Genomic DNA, 19,318 nt, shown 5'->3' with positions numbered 1-19,318 from the left:
GAGAGGTGAGGGAGGCTGGGCGTCGCCGGTCGGAGGTGGGGAGGCCAGGCGTTCCGACTGGGGGTTGGCCGCCGGCGTGGGTGGGTGCAGGGGAGGGGGAGCTGGCAGTGGGTGGGGGGAAGGGGTGGTTGATTTTTTTTTTTTTTTTTTTTAAATTTTAGTATAATTATTAAATTATTAAAAAAAATAATTAAAAACCTAACTATAGTTAAATGTTATTGTTAAAAAAAAACCTAACTATAGTTGAATTTTTTATAAAATATAATAATTTATGGCACCATAAATAATTATAAAAAGTTTAGGAGTACCAAAGATAATTTTAAAAAACTTTGTTTGCCACTTAGAATTTTAAAAACTTGGAGTTCACCAAAGAGTATTTCTCATCCAAATTTAAAACACAATACCATTTCTATATAATTGATATTCTTTAAATAATAATGGTTAAATCATGTCAAATATGATCTCCCGCAGTCCCGCATATAAGAACTAATAATTTATTTTACTTTTTTAGGCCTCTAAAATTTCATAAACTACCCTGCATATACATAAACAAAGTCGCGAAAACATAAGAAGAGGAACGATGACGATGGCGACGATGGAGTCCATTTCTTATGTCGGGAAAACTTGTTTAATTGGAATGAATTGATGAATTTGTACTTGAATCTCTTGAAATTTGGGGAAAATGTTAGGTTTTGGAGCTTTGAAATTCAGCGCGTTTCTGGTTGCAATTCCTAAAGTAGATGAAGATGACAACTGAGGTGGAGTTTGATTTGACTGATTTCGCCGGCAAGGATGAAGACGAAGATTAGACGAAGACGACGGAGGTATGGGTTGGTTTGGAGCTTTGAGGAGCTTTGACAACAACGAATCGGCGACGGTGATCTAGGTTGGTGCTTCGAGGAGATTGGGACGAAGATGATGAACACAACGGTGGCGGAAGACCTAGCTCGCCATTGATGGTTAGAGAGAGAAAATTAGAAAGAGAAAATGGAGGAGAGGAGAGAGAAAATGAAAAAAATTATAGGCTGGCCGCATGGTACGACTGCCGTATACAAAACTTTGTGTTGTGATAAGTGTCATTTTTAACTTTACTTTTAGTATAGCTTAATAGATAGATAGATTTCATATACCAATTAGAAACGAATACTTCATAATTAGATTTTTGTGGCCCATGCTATTACAAGTTTGGAACTTTAGAAGTGTGGCAAAGGCTACACCTCACACCCACTAATTAGATTTCATATCTTCCTCAACCAAATTCCAAAAACACACTTTCATTTTCCCGGGAAATTCAGAGCCTAAATTCCAAAAATGCCCCTACATCTCCGGCCACCGTCGCCGCCACTCTTCCACTCATTCTCCGGCGACCACCCCAAGCTGAATTTCAATCACTCTCCAAAACTCAATAATTTCCCTCAGCATCATCGGACGACATCGCTTTCCGCCTCCCGGAACGTGGACTCGTTCACCCAGAAGTCGGGATACTTGTTCGAGCTCAGTGACTCAGAGGCGGAGTCGCTTTCGGAGTACGATATTGCGAGCATTGGTTCGATTTACAGAAGGAAGCCTTTGATTTTGGGTCGTAGGTTGTTTCAGATTGGTACTACGCTTGGAAAATGGTTCGGAATTCGGTATATTGATGGGGTTATGGAGAGGGCTGATACCATGTTCAAGGTTATATCAATTTTGGTTGTTGTTTTCTTTTTTAAGGGCATAATCAAACCAATTGATATAAGATTTTGCATGATCATTGGAATAAACTGTCCAATAACAACCAATTCTAATTAAAATTGGTGAAATGTGAGAAATTGAGAATGATCTATCCAAGGCTTGAAATGGAATCCCGTCCACATCATTGCCCTTTTTAGAAATGGTTGTAACGTTAACAACTTCATAATTGTCAATGTATAACGTTAACCAATATCTACACTTATAACAAGAATAAATCAACAAAGATAGTCCATGATTAATTAATGTAAAAGTCAAAACGCTGCAATTATTCTTAAACTATGAAGCACATTCTAAATAACAAAGTTTATACTCCATCATATATGGTCTTTTATTTTGTTTGCAAAGTCTATCTTAGACTATCAATATCTTTAACTTTCTCTATTTTTAGATACATCACTCTCCTTTTTAGCTTATAATTTCCTCTTTTCTCAAAAGTTATGTCTCTTAAAAACTAGGAGACGAAGACAACAATACCTCACATGACTACAGGGTCAAAGTTTAACAGTTTGATCACGAATACGAAAATGAACAATGTACCATGAGACGGAGGGAATAGACATGGTTAATTAATTCATGTATAGCTAAGTGTTACTTTTGACATGTGACTATGTTGTGTTAGTTTAGCCTTGAAGAGTTTTGACATGTGACTATGTTGTTTCATTTAGAAATTTTAACAAATGTTTCTTCTTACTGTTTGCAGGTTCGAGCAGCTGAGCTTCGGAAAATACTGGTTGAACTTGGTCCGGTAAAGCCACATCTTCTTTGGATTCCATGATGCTGTCTTGAATTTGTTCATTCATGTTTTTGTGCTTTTGAATTCTGCATAGCTTGTTCTCATGCATTTAATGTATCTGTTATCTTCATGAATTTCTATTTGGTAACTCCATGCTCTGTCCTGTCTATGGTTTAGATTTTTGTTATTACGCGGTATGCTGCTAGAGCACTAGGTGCATGATATCTGCAATGCTTTTGTCAGATCATAGCTTCAAAGAGTTAGTCTGGTTTTCTAATGGATGATTTTTAAAAGATGAATGTCTTTTACTAATAGTTTATTGAATCTGTGCATGTCTCAGCCACTAGAATAATTCAATCTTGCACACTATTTATTATTCCTGTTATTTCAGGTTTCTGCGTGGTTCTGTTTAGATATTGAAAGATTGGGGATAAAAATAAGGAAGGGAAATAAAATTTCTATATGAATTGTGCTTTTATTTATTTATTTTTTTTGTCTTTTGTTTGTGCTAGCTTTTGGTATCTTTCTATTTTGGATACTCTCTTCTTGGGTAACCCATCTTGTGCTTCTCTTTTTCACTGCAGGCCTATGTCAAAATTGCTCAGGCTATTTCATCTAGATCTGTAAGTTGCCTGTATCCTCAATTTAGTGTTTGTTGATGCTGATCTACTGTTTTTGATGTGTTAAATATGTGTATCTGTACAAGTAATACCATTTTGCTTTGAATAATTCCTATTTTTCAAGTTTTTGACTGAGTATTTCCTATTCTTTGTCTTCTGTAAAGACAGAGGCTTGGAGCAGTGACTGGAAGCACCGTTTAAAATATTTCTTTGGCTGTCAACTTAAATTGTGGTTTTAGTAAAGAATGTAAAAAGTTGATATATTGAAAGTTTATTTCAAGACAAATCTAAAAAAATCCCACGTGATTATATTATTTTTCCAATGTATAAATCATAAAAGATGACCAAAGGAGCACGTGTGAAAAGTGTAACATTCCAAACATTCGATTAAAAAAGAACAAAGGAAGTTTTAATCAATGAAGGGTATTTTTGTCTAGCTATGTGGAATTGCTTTGGGAATTTAGTATCATGGTTTATCTTGGTCAAATTTGATTTTATCACTTAAGACAATTGTGACAAAGATTTTTATTCTATGTTACTGAAATCTTTCTTTGCAAAGTTAAGTAGAAGCTTTTGCTTGATTTTGAACTCCTTTCTACTGATCCTTAGAAATTTGTTCATCTGATGTATGAACTGTTTTCAATGTTTACTAAAATCGTTCTCTCTTTCCATCTGTTGGATGAATGTCAAAAAAGCATGAATCTACAAAGACTCTTTGACATTCTTCCTTTTGCTGCCATAAACTCATGTTTATGTTTTTATCTTATGCATCAATTCTTCTCGTAGGACTTAATTCCACCAGCGTACTTGGATGAACTTTCAGTGTTACAAGACCGTATAACTCCATTTTCCAATAAAGTGGCATTTAGTACAATTGAGAAGGAACTTGGGATGCCGATAGATGAAATCTTTTCAGAAATTTCATCAGAACCAGTAGCTGCTGCATCCCTTGGACAGGTATCAGTAATTGTTGATTCAAGGTTGATGTGGAAAAGTATATTACATTTTAGGGGTATGTATTTGGTGCTCCTTTTTGCGTTCTGATATAAGTGATATCAATGTCATCATCTTGTTACTGAGAGATGGAGGGGGAGGGGGGATGGGGGGCAGGATTGGGCTACCATCTGGCATGAGTTGGATGTTATGCATGTATATAGAATCATGACTTTGTAAGCAATAAGCATTCTGGTTTGTTTTTTAGGAATCTTAGCCTCTGTCATCCTACAGGAAACATGTCAATTTTTTCTGGGACTACTACATTCCTAATGAAATGCATCACTTGTGTTGGCACATAGTTTTAGAAGAATCTTTGGATAGTAATATTATATTATGAAAGTGCTGCATGTGAGTAAATTATTTGCCACTTGCAGCCATTTAAAGTTTGTATTTTGTAAATTGCAGCCATTTAAAAAAAAATTATAAATTGCAACCCTAAAGTTCTTATAAATTGTAAATTGCAACCCAATTCAACTTTTTCATCGGTTTGCGTGTCAAAAAAATTCGGTTAAGGTTTCAGGGGCCATTTTATTCCTTAAGGCCTTAAGGATCCAAATTGAGCTCGAAATTAGCAAAAAAAATAACGTAAGTGCCTCGTTTTGCGTAACAAAAATGTATCGATTTGTGGGCAACAATTTTTTGCTGTTAAAAATGAGACACTTGCGTTAATTCTTTGCCAATTTCGAGCTCAATTTGGATTCTTAAGGGCTAAAATGGCCGCTAAAACGTTAACCGAACATTTTTATGACACGCAAACCGATGAAAAAATTATCAGGTTGCAATTTACAATTTATAACAACTTTTGGGCTGTAATTTGCAATTTTTTTTAAATGGCTACAATTTGCAAAATACTAACTTTAAATGGCTGCAATTTACAAATTTTCCTAAAATATGTATTAAAATAAAAGAAATTTATAAGAAAGAGAAACCAGAAAAAAATTCTTAGTGAAGATCATGGCATAGAAGAGAGACAATTATAGAAGGTTACCCAATATAGAAGTGAGTCATTTATTTTGGAACGGCCAAATAAGGCAAGTGATGCATTTATATAGGAATGGAGGGTTTATTATTTCCTACGCACTTATGTGTCCCTAGTTTTTGTTGTGAAACTTTTATTCAACTGACACTTTGTACCTTTCGTTTCTGATTAAGAAAAAGATTTTCTAACCAAAAGAACGTTTGAATAGGTTTATCAAGCTAGACTTCGAGGAAGTGGACAGGTGATTGCTGTCAAGGTCCAGAGACCTGGTGTAAAAGCTGCTATTGCCTTAGACATATTTATATTGCGTTTTGTTGCAGGGATAATTCGGAGGGCAGGAAAATTTAATACAGACTTACAGGTAATGATGCTATTTCCTGTTTGCAGCAATTATAAACTTAAACATTCATAGGGGATGATGTAGGACAGTAATAGAGTTGATTCAGATAATAACAAAATCATGCCACTTCAAGTGTTAACACTTTACACGACACCACAGAGTTTACTTCCAAAATGCATTAACATTGCTTGAATTGCAATTGTAACCTCACCACAATTTAAACCCTAACTGTGATGCTCTCAGTTTTTTTGAATATGGAAATAATACATATAAAAACAAATAAGAAAATGTCGGCCTTCACTTCCTTGCCACTGAGGCACTGACGGACATCCCATGTTCTTGATTTGAAGGTTGAATGGACTTAATTTTATTCCCTAATGTCCTCCCTCTTTCCTCTTTCCAGTTGAAGTTTAACATTGTAGTTACTTTTCTTAGCACTTTCACTTGCCTATGAGCTTTGTCCCTGGTCAGCTGTAGCCATGCCATCTTGTTCTCATTAATTCTTTTCCATTTTTTTTTTATTTTTTTTATTTTTTTTATTTTTAAGTTTTAGGATCTAGACTCACCCAAGTCAAGACCTTGTTTTTCCTAATCGCAAATTTCCCTCTTTGTTTTAAGACTTTAGATCTTGGTCTACCTTCTCCTTTTTAGCATGTACAGTATGATTTATCAATGTTCTCTTAGTTACTGGCTAAAAGACTTTCCTCGACACCCCCAAAGATGGTTAATTTGTGCAGAATGTCAGTAGATTCTCTGAGTGACCTATGAGCACAGCAGGTCATATGTATGATCCAGTCTTGGAGAATCTCATTGTAGACTATGTGCAGTGATATTTGTGTTGTGTTGTAAAGGGTTGTGAAATGCAGTGGATCTTGCTTCTATGGCCTAGGATGAATTAATGATTGTCATTGAACTGCAAAAGTTCTTATGTTAGTTCTTGATGTTTTTGTTTTGTCTCTGAGTGAATTCAAATGTGTGTGATACATATCAACCATATCAATAATCTATAATATATCTTTATGGAAGGATTCCTAGTATTGTACATAAACTTTTGGACATAAACATTTAATTCTAGGACTATTCATCATTTTTTCATTATTTTCATTTACAAATAATTAGGAAAATGTTATGAAATAAAAGTTGCAAATATAAGTTCTAATTAGGAATCCACATCATTTGTTTTTCTTCTCTTTCTATTGATGATTATATTTGAAGAATTGGATTTGATGATTATATTTGAAGAAGTGGATTATTATTTGCAGGCAGTCGTTGATGAATGGGCGTCAAGCCTTTTTAAGGTAAGTTTATCTCCTTTGATCATCATGGCTGCATATTTCTATGACCATCTACGTGCCTAAAATTTTGAATGAAGGCCTTTGTTTGGCTATTGGATCATCTCGTACTTGCTTATTTTCTTAATTATAGGCATGATAGGCGTCACCTCTGTGTTGAAAATTATGACAAAGTTTCCTTTACCTTTGGGAAAAGGGTACATTGCTGCATTTTTACTGTCCTACTAACTGAAGGAAAGATTTTGGATGCTACTAGTATTACTCTTTTCTCGGATTTCACGGATTGTATTTTTTTGTCCTATCTGCTGCTACTTCCTCTCTATTTTTGACACTTACCATTATCATTTTATTTTAAATTTGTTATAATGTCCAACTGTGAGAGATGAAATAAGAAATTTCCTTAGAGCTTCATAATGAATACAGGTAAATCAAATTAAATGCAGGAGATGGATTACAGAAGAGAAGCAAACAATGGATTAAAATTCAGGTGAGTGAGGCTAATTATATATTAAAATGTTGGAACTTTTAAGGTTCTCTTTGGCAAGGAATTTTCTGTGTGTAGGCAATGACAATGAGTACTAATAGTCCTAGTTATTTTCAATTTTGCCATGACCGAAATATCTAATGGTTGAAATTGACTTTACTTATTTGAACTGATTTTCAATGACCAAAATTGATTTTTGCTCATGACTGATATTTACTAACCATGGATCTTTTTATCTAGACAAAATGACCAGTATCATATTTGCTGAATGATAATGAACTATAATTAATCATCATCATCGACTTTGTTATTATTATTAAACAAGATTTAACTAAGAAATGACATAGAATTTACTATTGGTGGCTCAGATGGAGAACAGCGATTGGGCTATTGTTTGGGTTTATGAGGGTGGACATTTACAATAGTAAGGGATTAGGTTGTCAAAAAAGCAAAGATAGGGAAAGAAATTATTAAAATTCAGTTGAAAACTTTTCTTTTTGATTGTTATTCCAATGGTTCTTTTGTTGTTCTCGTTAGTTTAACTTTTAAAGCTACTATGGGTGCTAAATGATGTCACGACATGATCTTTTTTCTTTTTCTTTTCTCCTTGTCAATAGTGCTATGATGAAGGTGGTAAGAGTAGGTCCTGATTATATTTTGTTCCTATATCCAAACTGATAACATTACAACCAGGAACCCTTAAAAGTCTCTATTCTTTTAGACAAGACATCTATTAAATTTTTCCGAGACCTTTTTTTTTTTTTTGAAAATTTCCTAGTTTGGTAGTGTAACAATGATAACGACCTATTATGAAGTTTATTGAGGTAGGGGTTTGGAGAGGTAGGGTTTGGAGAGGTATGTATCCTTACCCTTTTATGTAGTTGCTTTTCTAAACGCTGTTCACAAGGGAAATAAAAAATTGAACGAAAATAATGTAATATGTTTTAAAATAAAGAACAAAATAGATAATATGATATAGAAAGAAAAGTAGTTCATAATAATAAAATGATACTAATTGTATCAATATGAGTAATGAATTTGCATGTATAATGAACAACTATATAGTTATATACTTTGGAAAACAGAGGTTTTTCTAAGCAAGTCACATTCCCCTACCTTGAATTTACATTCCAAATACTTCATCTTAGTGTTTTCCCCCTGTTTCTTTGTATAAGGTACACACCGTTTCCAAAATTTTATATGATTTTGTAGTCATGTTGTATTAAGGTGAAAAGGCTCTAGAACTCTCAGTTGTGGTGTCTGAGACAATGTCTGACAAGTGTCCTCAATTATGTATTAGTCTAGACTATTTGCTCTGGTGGCCTTTTTATTGCAAGATCAATGTTTAGAGTTTTGTGTTGACCCTAATTTAGGATGACTGCCTATGGGCTGCTTATAATTTTGGTTTGGTTTCTGAATCAAGTCTCTTCTCCTTTATGTTATTTGGGACAATCTTTGTCCTCTCTTCCGCCTTCTTCTTAGAAAGAAATTTTGCATTCTTTCCTGTTTTTCCTCAGCTCTCCCTGCCTCGTCATATCTGTTTGATTCTAGTATGTAATTTTCTTTCAATACCTGCAGAGAGTTGTATGGTGGTCTTTCTGATGTTGTGGTTCCCCAGATGTACATTGACAAAACAACTCAGAAAGTCTTAATCATGGAATGGATTGAGGTAAATATCATTCTGTTGCTTCTTATTTCCTTTTTCCTCATCAGCACATTTATGACATTAGTTTCTTGACAGTTTCTGTAGTATCTACCAATAAACTGGCTTAGTGCTTCTAAGATAGATTGTTCTTTATTAATATCAATGACACATAAACAACAAAAGAAAATTCCTTGTTTCATTGGTTTGTCATGTTTGTTCAACCTGTCCAGTGGTTCAGATAGTGTTCTACACAGTATCTAAGTTTTTTATGTACTGCCTCCAACCCCTTTTGTTTGCTCCATTGGAGATTTGGAGGAGAGTATTAACATTTGGTTGAAAGAATTGATGAAAGAGAAAAGTGGTTGGGTAAATGTCGTCATTGTTAGAGTAAAGTTGTGGTCCCCAACAACCAAAAGTAGTATGGAGCAAACTTAAAGGGACGAACTAAAAAGGAATATGGGGCAAACATTAAGGGACATACTACATAGGAAGTAATAATTTTACTTTTGGACGGAAATGTATTTTATAATAACATCAATTCAACAAGTTCCATATTAACTTTATAGCAAGTTGATACATGAAGCCGATGAAGGTAAAGAATGATATTGTCGGTACTTAACACTATAAGTTTGACTTTGATGGGTTTAGACAATTATATACACTGTATTATTATCATATGTTTACTGAAATATATGATCTTAGGAGACTCTGACTTAATACCACAATTAGATTAATAGTCTCTTATTGATCAAAGCAGAATTTTCATACTAGCATTGTAAACTAAAGTACAATTTCCTTGGAAGTGATTATGTTGGTTTTTGTGCTACATGGTTTTGGGTGTATTGCAAATGTAAGTCAGGAGATCGTATATTACTTGCTTATCTTATTTGTTCTGTTTGTATGTTATCTCATTGTTTTTGACGTTTACTGTCTTTTAGGGGCAAAAATTGGCTGAAGTTAAAGATCTTTATCTGGTTGAGGTAATTTTTTTATTGAATGGTGTTGAGAAAATCTTTACATTTATTCTATATTCAGAATCTGTAGCCTAATGAAAAATGTATTCATGGACAGGTAGGAGTTTATTGCTCTTTTAATCAATTGCTGGAGTATGGATTTTATCACGCAGATCCACATCCTGGAAACCTTCTGCGCACATATGATGGAAAACTAGCTTATTTGGGTAATTGGGTTATCTCTCTCTCTCTCTCTCTCGTGCAATGGCTGTGATGTATGATATATGTCTGTTTCTCCATTTCAATTTTCAGTGTCTGCCTTGTTTTTCCCGTATTTACATGAAGTTAGCTGGGCTTTTCATATTTCTTTATCTATTTTCTAAATTGTGAATAATTTCATTTCAAGGACACCCATGGCTCTTATTCTGTGATAAAAATTAACATGTCTTTGAAATTTTGGAGTGATAGAGGGTTGGTATTTTGTTTGTGTTTGCTTGCTGCAATTTCCAAGTTTTGTCTGCCTGATGGATGCGGAAGAGTAATGCACTATCTGGTGCTATATGACATAATTTTTAAGGTAAAGAGAGTAGAAAACTATAAAACAGAACAACCAAAGGTCAAATTAGCCTATTAAAGAATTAGGAGAATGCATGCCAATTGTGATGGATATTGCAAATATATATGCAGCTCAACACCAGATGCCAGATTAACAAAAACAAAAACATACCACATGTTAGTAGCCATACTTAAGAAAAAAATGTACTTATATTCACCAATGCACCCAAAAGCCTGCCATATATGCACACTTGTAGTTTTTGAGACCTCCCTCTGCTATATTCTCCTTTGCTATCCACCTTGCCTGCTTGTGGCCTCACAAAGAAAGCAAAACACTTCCAGCGCTTGGATCTTTAACTAAAAAGTGAAGATCATAAAACATTAGCCACTTCATTTTGAAGGAAGAGATGAGGTTAGTGAATAGTGATGTGAATTTAAATTTTATTTGTATGAGGATTATACGGTAGTAAGGTACCATATTTGCCTCTTCTACTGTGTTACCGGAGCATATTTAACTACCAGCAACTTTGGAGGTGAGAGTTTTAAGTGTTCTTGTGAATCTTGTCATCACCTTTTCAGACTCATATTGGTGAAAGTCTAAATATCTGAGTAATGTAATTGAGGCACAAGGTTGAGCGTATGGGTTGACAAAGTTCTACAATCTACAAGACTACAACATTATCAATACCCCAAAGCCTATATCAAGGCTCTTTCATGTCCTTCCCTGGGAAGGGAAGCGGGGTTGGGTGTGTGCAACAATAATCTACTATTTCACAATGCTTAAGAAGCGTAGATATTTATTACAAAATGAATATATAGTCCATTGCAATCCAAAAACTATGGGATGATGATTCTTTGGCTCCTTTTTCAAGCAAGAATGTGCTTCTGTGGTGTTTATATATTCATAACTACTGATTGAACTTTTTTTTGCTGGTATAGCGAGTCTGCATGGTATATAAGAATTAGTGTGTTGGTAGAATGCACTATTGTTAACTACCTTTCCAAATTTGTTGTCAAAATCTTTTGAGACTTTTGGAAAGATTAAATAGCATGGTTGCTCTGAAACCCCTGAAAGATCCTTAGCTATTGCTCTTATTTTGTTAATGTGTTAAATGTAAGAGTATATACCAAGAAGAAAAAAGGGGTTTGTTGGGTATATACTCTCTCTCTCTCTCTCTCTCTCTCTCTCTCTCTCTCTCTCTCTCTCTCTTCTTGTTATGCTGTTGCTTGTCCTTCCCCTTCTCTCTCTGAACGTGAAGCATCAGACCAAGAGTCACTTCCTGTCAAAAATTGGAAATTCGAACCCAAATTTAAATGAAAAATTTGCTCATCCTCCCAACTGGAGCATTTATTCACTAATGTACCCAAAGCATAAGGACTAGGGGAAGTGCATCATATAATGTTGCAATTGATACATTGTGCAGCTAGTTTGTTTGTTTATTTTCATTAATTATTTAGTTGTAATATGCGGGGACATTTTCTTCCAAAGTCACCCTGTAAGTATTACTAGGGCGCAGGTCTTTCCATTTTTCTCATATTCTTTTGTTTTTTCTCTTCCAGACTTTGGCATGATGGGTGATTTTAAGGAAGAATTACGTGATGGATTCATTGAAGCTTGTCTTCATCTTGTAAACCGGGACTTTGAAGCGTTGGCTAGAGATTTTGTTACTCTAGGGTATGTTCTAGTAATATTCTTGCTGTATGTTTTCTGTAGTAGTGCTTTCAAATATAATCCATTTCTGATATGCAGTTGATCTTGACAGGCTTCTTCCACCAACTTCTGAGAGAGATGCTGTCACAAAGGCATTAACAGGTTTCCATCTCTTGTGTACTAAAATGTTCTTTTTCCATGGCTAAATACCTAAATTCTGAGGTTGATCATGGTAAAACTTCTTTTTTCCAGGTGTCTTTCAAAATGCTGTTTCTAGAGGAATTCGCAATATTAGTTTTGGGGATCTCTTAGGTGACCTGGGAGTTACCATGTAATCTTCAATTTACACTACTAATTTGTTGCTTATGTTGTATCAAGAATGACTTTTTGGGGTTTCAAGGTAAAAAATTCTGTATGAGGAAATGGATTTGTTTAAGGTATAGAGAGGGCAAGGAAGAATAATCCCATACCTCAGAATTACATTTCCTGTTGTAGTAATTGTGATTATTTCTTCCTGTCTACTAGGAGTGGTGGTGTGAGAAGAGATGATTTGCATCCAATTCTTTGTTTATATGTTAAACAAAAGTTAAATATTGAAGGACAACAAGGGAGTCATAGGCTAGCAGAGGGCTAAAAACTAAGAAATCACCATTCCCAATTTTAGCATGTAAAATTTTATGCACAGATCCAAGGAAAACTAGGAAGACTGATGGTCTAAATGCTGAGCCTGGATTTTAACACTACAATAGTCCAAACTCTGAAAAGGAAAACATATTAACATAAACTAGCTCTTCTCACAAAGATATGCTGGATTTTATTCATTATTAACTTTTGTCAAGCGAAACCAAAGTTGCTATTACTGTGTTTGTTTTAACTTTTAATAAGTACTAGTATCAATAAATGATACGCTGTTTACTCAATAAGTTAAAAAGATTCTTTAATGAAAGATTTACACAAAACACATGAATGCCTGCATATATGTTTGAAAAAAGAGAAATATGTCTATTGTTTATGAAATTGCAAGTGTTTAAATCTGCTTTAAAGAATTTGATATTGACTGCAAGATATAGTTCTAAAGATAAACATATATGCTGTTCATTTCAGGTATAAGTTCAAATTTCAGATACCCTCATATTTTTCGCTTGTCATAAGAAGGTATTGGTTCTTATTTAAACAGATGCAGTTCTTCGTTGTATCTTGTACTTGCTGATGCTACAAATATATATATGTAAATGTTGCTACTGAAAGTTACTTCATATATTCAGTTATTCAGGGCTCTGTACTAAAGTCTTTTGGTATCTAGTAGTCTTGTAGCTTTCTTGAGAAGAGGCTTTGCTGTCTAAGTGTTTATGTAGAAGAAATACGTGTGATGTAGACCATGCAAATGCAGGGAATTCGGGTAATGATTATGAGATGCCAGTAGTTTGGGCAGGAAATTTGTGAAATCTTTTTATTATAAGATATGCGTGAAGGTCAATGAGTGAAACAGATGAATGAAAATATTTAAAGTTTGAAACATTGAAGTTTATTCAGGTGACCTGTGGAGCAAGGACATAAGCGCATACTTCCTCCAATTTTTTTTTACTCACAACACTTCCTTTTAGGGAAATGTCTTAACTACATGCAAGAGTTGCAGCATGACTCTATTTGGTAGTATTTGAATATATAAACACCATTTCTACCGTTACTTCCCCATTTCTCCTCACCCTTCTTTCCTATCTATCATTTAACATCCAACCACACTAGTCAACATCTCAGCCACACCCACCACCAGTATTAGCCAGCATCAAACCAAACCCATAACTTCTGTAAGTGGCCTTATAGAAGCCAAATCTACTCAGATCCATCCCATCTCCTCCTTCCCTCCCTCCATCCCTCTCTGCTCCTCCCCTTCTTCTGGCAATATACACCTGCCACCACCGCTGCAAAATTACACCAGTCAAGAACAGAACTATGGTCTGCGTTTTGTTTCCGTCTTTTAAAAACCCATAGTTTTTATTACAGAAAAATCCGATTCAATTTTTTTACCCAATATTCTTTAAAAAAATATTTATGTAAATAAATTAGAAATGTTGACTCATTTACTACTTCCTCTGTTCTTTTTTACTTGACCTGTTTCTTTTATCACGCTTGCCAATGCAAAACTTTAACGATCAATAACTTTAATTCTCGATAAGTAGAAATTATAAAAGTTATATTATGTTACTAATTGAGACAAATTCAAATAGATCTTACATGAATATGTTTTTCTTTAAATATTATTCACAATAGACGGTCAAAGAAGGGGTGGTGAATAGTGCAAAAGTCAAAGCGGGCTAAGTAAAAAAGAACGGAGGAAGTATTTAATATGAAGATAAACAAGCCATATTGATTTTTTGTGTGGTTTATATGTAAAAATTTAGAAGAATGGAAAACTAACGAGAATAATCATTATGACGTTGTTCCTAGATAATTGTGTGTGTGTGCGTGTGTGTGTGTACAAAAAATGATATTTGCTTCATCTTTTGTACATCAGCCTGGCTGTCTTGGAGGGTATTGCAATTAGCTTTGATCCTAATTACAAGGTTCTGGGTAGTACATACCCATGGATTGCGAAAAAGGTCCTGATGGGAAGTTCACCAAAGTTAAAGTCATCTTTGCAGTCTTTACTTTACAAGGTAGATTGTGTGTTATAATGTTTTTATCGTTATCCATTCTATTATAATCTGTAAAATGTTTGTCTATCATGACTGTATGCTGTGTGCATTACATAATCTCTATTCCTACTCTGTCTTCTTAGGATGGTGTCTTCAATATTGAGCGTTTAGAGTCACTACTAAATGAGGTGAGAACCCCCACCTTGGCAGTTGGCACCCCTATATATGGCTCTGCTTGTCCTTGACTTTACTTTCTGCTACTTCTTTTAGTTGTTCTTGGGCCTATATATATATACACACTTGTCATACATGTTCAGTTGTGAGAATCTTTATCCTAAAATTCTTTTGTCATTGAAAATTCATTTTCAAATTTATTGGGTATAATACATTTTCAGTTGTGAGAACGTTTTTCCCAGAACTCATCTGTCTTCGAAAATTCGCTTTCAAATTATTGGGCTTATAAAGTGTTAATCTGTAACTGATGCAAGATGCATTAACAAGGAACAAAAAATTATACTCACAGAATTATGACTACTAATACATCTCATGCCATTGCCTTTGCTACTTATCTTACTAATACCCTTGATTCTACCACAACAGATGCGTCGTGCTAGACTAGATAAGACGCAAGTAAAGAAGGATGAATTTGACAAAAAGATTGCTGCCAGAGATATTTTATCTTTCACATTAGCAGAGCAGGTACAGTGAACTGCAGAATCCCGTTCCGCACTTCATGAAATGGGCACATGTGTATTTAATTGAGGCATGTGTTCTGTCTTTTGTGGAATATATTGTAGTCTTAGTATGACTTGCATATTTTTCTAATATATTATAATAATAGCATTCCTGGTTTCACTATTGGTACATTTAGTTAAAAAAACCAAAGTAGAGCATGTCGAAATGCACAAGATAGGTGAAACGAACAAATTATATGATGTACAATGCTCACTAAGTTATTTTCTGCTCTATAATCATGAGGAATGGATTGCACTTCGAGAGCTTTTTTTGCTGCCTTAAAGTTTCATTAAGGATGTATTGGCTCCTATGGTATGTATTGCAGATGTTAGATGTGTATTTTAAGTGGGCAAGTATCTTGTATAGACTATAACGCATTTTAATCTATTTCTTACTGAAGAGATGTCCCCTACTTCTTTTGTCTGGAAAATGCTCAAAAAGCTTTTATATAAAGGAAATACTTGAAACAAAAGGAGCACTATCTCTCTGTCATATTTCTAACTCTTGTTATATTTCAGGGTTCTTTTGTTCGGGAGATTTTTCTTGAAGAAACTGCAAAGGTGAGAATCATAGATGTGTGGCGAAAAGATTTGGGGGGGGGGGGGGGGGGGGTGCGCGGGGGCAGTAGGGGGTGTTTGGGAGACGCATATTTTGTCTGATTGCTTGTTTGTTAATTACAGGGTTTAGATGCATTGGGTATAGCTACTATAAACTCAATAGCTTCTGGACCTGCTGCATATCTACCCTTTCCTGTTCCAATTCTGTCATTTCCCCTAACTGATGAGGATGTTATCAACTTGAGAAACTTCCGCCGCATTGTGCTATTGGTGTCGGGGCTACAGGATTCTGGAGTAGTAAGTATCTCTATAATATTTTTATACATACATTATCACACTTATCAATGCAGACAACAATCAAGAACATGCACTGATGGCAAAAAAATGTTGTTTCAGAAGCGTCATCTTCAATCATCTGTTGTGATGATAAGGCTTTTTCATTTGTGAGCTCTAGCATATGCATATTTAGTAGGCTAGCTCATTTGTAATGCTGCAGGGGCTTCCTCTTTTTTTTGAGGAAAATGCTGCAGGGGCTTCCTTGTTCAATGGTATATTGTTTATTGGTCTCAATGGCTAAAATTATCAAACCCTCCATCCCTTATTCAACTTTTTAGTCTATTTGTTTGGATGTCCAAAAAAGATCTTCATTATCTCTTTTTGTTGAGCTTGCTCTCTTTTTTAATTTCAGCACTTTTCAATCATTTTACTCTATTCAATACTCCATATCAATTTTTTCTGTCTAATTTGAATATTTTTCTTAATGTCTGAGGTAAATAGAAGCTGGAAGATAAATATGGGAAAAATTACAAGTACTTATTTTGTAGCTGTTAGCCTGTTGCCTTAACCCTTTAGTGACTGCCCCGATTCCTCAAATTTTTTATTTTTAATTGAACTCTTTTCATTGTTTCTTCTACTGCAATTTTGTTGCAATATTTGCAGCAATGAGGCCATGCAGATAATATTACCATAATGAAGATTATCAAAAGACATTTGGTTCTTTTTTCTATTCGACTGCAGCTTTCAAATGTTTAAAATCTATATATGTTTTGATGTTCATTAGGGAAGGTGAACTTGCTTGAGCTCTAAATTATCCTGTTAAGTGAGCCTGCTAGCTGCTTTAAATATTCCTGTTACATGAGCTCTGAGTTTGCTGCTAGACAAGCATCACTTAAAGTTGGTGTATCTGGTTAAAAATAAATAATTTCTCAGAACCTTCCCGTAAGTAATGCTGTATGATCCATTTAGCCCATTAACTACACCAACTTTGCATTCAGTGCTGCTTTTTTCAAGTATGCAGTAGGCACTTCTGTTCATACATAGGATCAGTACTCATACACGCTTACTTTGTATCCTTCTCTTACTCACGAAGTGAAGGAATTAAATCTACCTAGTGCATATGAATTCAGACTCATTATTCACTACTGGACTACTTATGAGCAGACTGAAACAGAAATGAGTCAAGTTCTTGTAAAAGCAACTCAGCAATAAATATTATATGTTCAATTTTTAATTTTGAGAGCTTCTATTTTATTATTTTATGATACCATTCTAGATTTGCTCTGGAAATAAAGTAAGATCATGCTGGTTCTGTTGTAGGAAATTGAAAAGATCAATGAAAATCAGCGGTCATCAACGATGGACATATACCAGCTTTTTTATCGGCTTCCACCTACTCAGGATATTCAACCCGTCCTTGCAGTTGTAAATGAGGTAAGAATTCATTGATGTTTGTCTAATTTGAACATATTTTTGTATGACTTTAGTATTGTGAGGATAATGGCTGGATCACTTTTTAGTAATAGATTAATAAAAATACAGCTACATGGACCAAGAAGTTGGTCAGTGATGGAATAAATAGTGCTCATCTTGCTTTCCTAGAAGAGAAATTTGAAGTATCAGGACTTTTGGAAATGGTAAAATCTTGAAATCAAGGATCAATTTGAGTGCTCATGTTTTTTGTGACATAAAAGGTTTTGTTGCAAGACTAAATTCTGGCTTACTCCAGTTCATTTAAGCCCAGCTGATTATTGCGAATCTGACATGATCACCGAGTATAAGGGTGATATTACTCATGGATTCAAGATCTCGTAGTTTTAGTAGTCAAACTCAGCCAGAATTTTAGTGACATCGAAGAAATTGAATCCATAGGATCGCCATCAATTTGATGCGCATCCTATAGTCATATCCACTATCTTCACATTTTCTTAGATGGCAAAAATGGTGTATACTTTGATCATCCTACCTCATGGATCATGAAGAGAATCAATTGATTGCCTTGCTTTTTGTAAACTTTAGTATATTTTCCCCTCCACGGTTAATTACTCGTGTAAGAGTGATTTAGGAGACTAAAGCTTAATCTGTGTCAGCTTTCTTTTGCTAGAGTATATAGATCTACTTATTCAATTTCGTAGTTTTTACCTTGTACCATGCACAAACGCTGTAATACTAATTTGTTGATTATATAAATGCATTTCTTTTCATTGTGTTACTAGTCTTACTATATACCTAATGCATCCTAAATTTTCTCTATTTCAGCTTCCATCAGAACAACAGCAGCAGTTGTACAGTTTGCCATCTGAGGTGCTTGCAAGATTTCTATCGCGTGTTGCTGCAAGAACAGTTCGTAGATTTTTACTATGAAGATTCTTGTAGATTTAATGCTTCATGCAAATATGCAATGCGAAGGAATGCATACTTCCACAGAAATACTATGTCGTAGATTTGAATGAAAACAAAAGTTCAAATTAAGTTTTGTATTAAAATTTATGGTCTTAAAAAAAGTTTGGTCGTATAAGGATGGTTATCATTCTTACCAATACAAATGCATTTGAAATGGTAAAGTGCCTTAATATGGATGTTTGTTTGTTGTGTAAATAGATTTGCATTATGCACAATTTTATTCTGTATATTTTTATAGATGTGAAAATTGCGAATTCAGTCAATGAAATGTGATTTTTCTAGTAGTTTTCTGGTAAAGATTTTTGCGTAATTAAAAAGGTTAAGTCTTTTACATACAAGTTGAAGAATTAGACAAAAAACACCTTCTTGGCAAGATTGATAGACATCTTTGTTTAAAAAAAATGCTACTGGTACAAAATATAGTGATATAAAGTGCACATGAAGAATGTTCGATGTGCAATAGTCATAACTTTGTTGAAATGATAAATTTATTTGATTTATTCAATTGTCATGCATTAATTAGATCTAGATCTTGTCGTAAATGTATAGTTTTTTTATCAATAAAAGAAATGTAAATTTGGTTAGGACACGCACGGTATGTTAAAGGTAGAGAACGTGTGTAAATTGAGTGGGTTTGAAAATTTAGTGGATAATATAGATAGTGCGAGACCAATCGTCTTAGCTATGACCTAAACAACAGTGACAAACTGGAATGTTGAGCTAGGCAGCTAG

The 19,318-nt window shown here is 34.4% G+C and overlaps 1 protein-coding gene across 1 annotated transcript; it reads left to right on the top strand.

Annotated features, from left to right (window-relative positions):
- Nucleotides 1-1,211: 1,211 nt before the first annotated feature.
- Nucleotides 1,212-18,870, top strand: LOC145614321 (putative aarF domain-containing protein kinase At1g71810, chloroplastic). The gene is made up of 21 exons (XM_081669358.1): nt 1,212-1,674; nt 2,432-2,476; nt 3,049-3,087; nt 3,871-4,041; nt 5,268-5,420; nt 6,662-6,697; nt 7,135-7,178; nt 8,754-8,844; nt 9,759-9,800; nt 9,892-10,000; nt 11,889-12,003; nt 12,092-12,141; nt 12,232-12,310; nt 13,084-13,134; nt 14,495-14,636; nt 14,759-14,803; nt 15,216-15,314; nt 15,869-15,910; nt 16,031-16,204; nt 17,504-17,617; nt 18,443-18,870. Exons 1-21 carry the CDS (start codon nt 1,312-1,314, stop codon nt 18,545-18,547), a joined length of 2,109 nt encoding a protein of 702 aa, XP_081525484.1. The 5' UTR covers nt 1,212-1,311; the 3' UTR covers nt 18,548-18,870.
- Nucleotides 18,871-19,318: the final 448 nt, after the last annotated feature.

This window comes from Chenopodium album, chromosome 25 (assembly GCF_948465745.1).
Source record: "Chenopodium album chromosome 25, dcCheAlbu1.1, whole genome shotgun sequence".
Lineage (NCBI taxonomy): Eukaryota > Viridiplantae > Streptophyta > Magnoliopsida > Caryophyllales > Amaranthaceae > Chenopodium > Chenopodium album.
The sequence above is the reverse complement of the archived record's forward strand: the minus strand, read 5'-3'. Positions and strand labels throughout refer to the sequence as shown.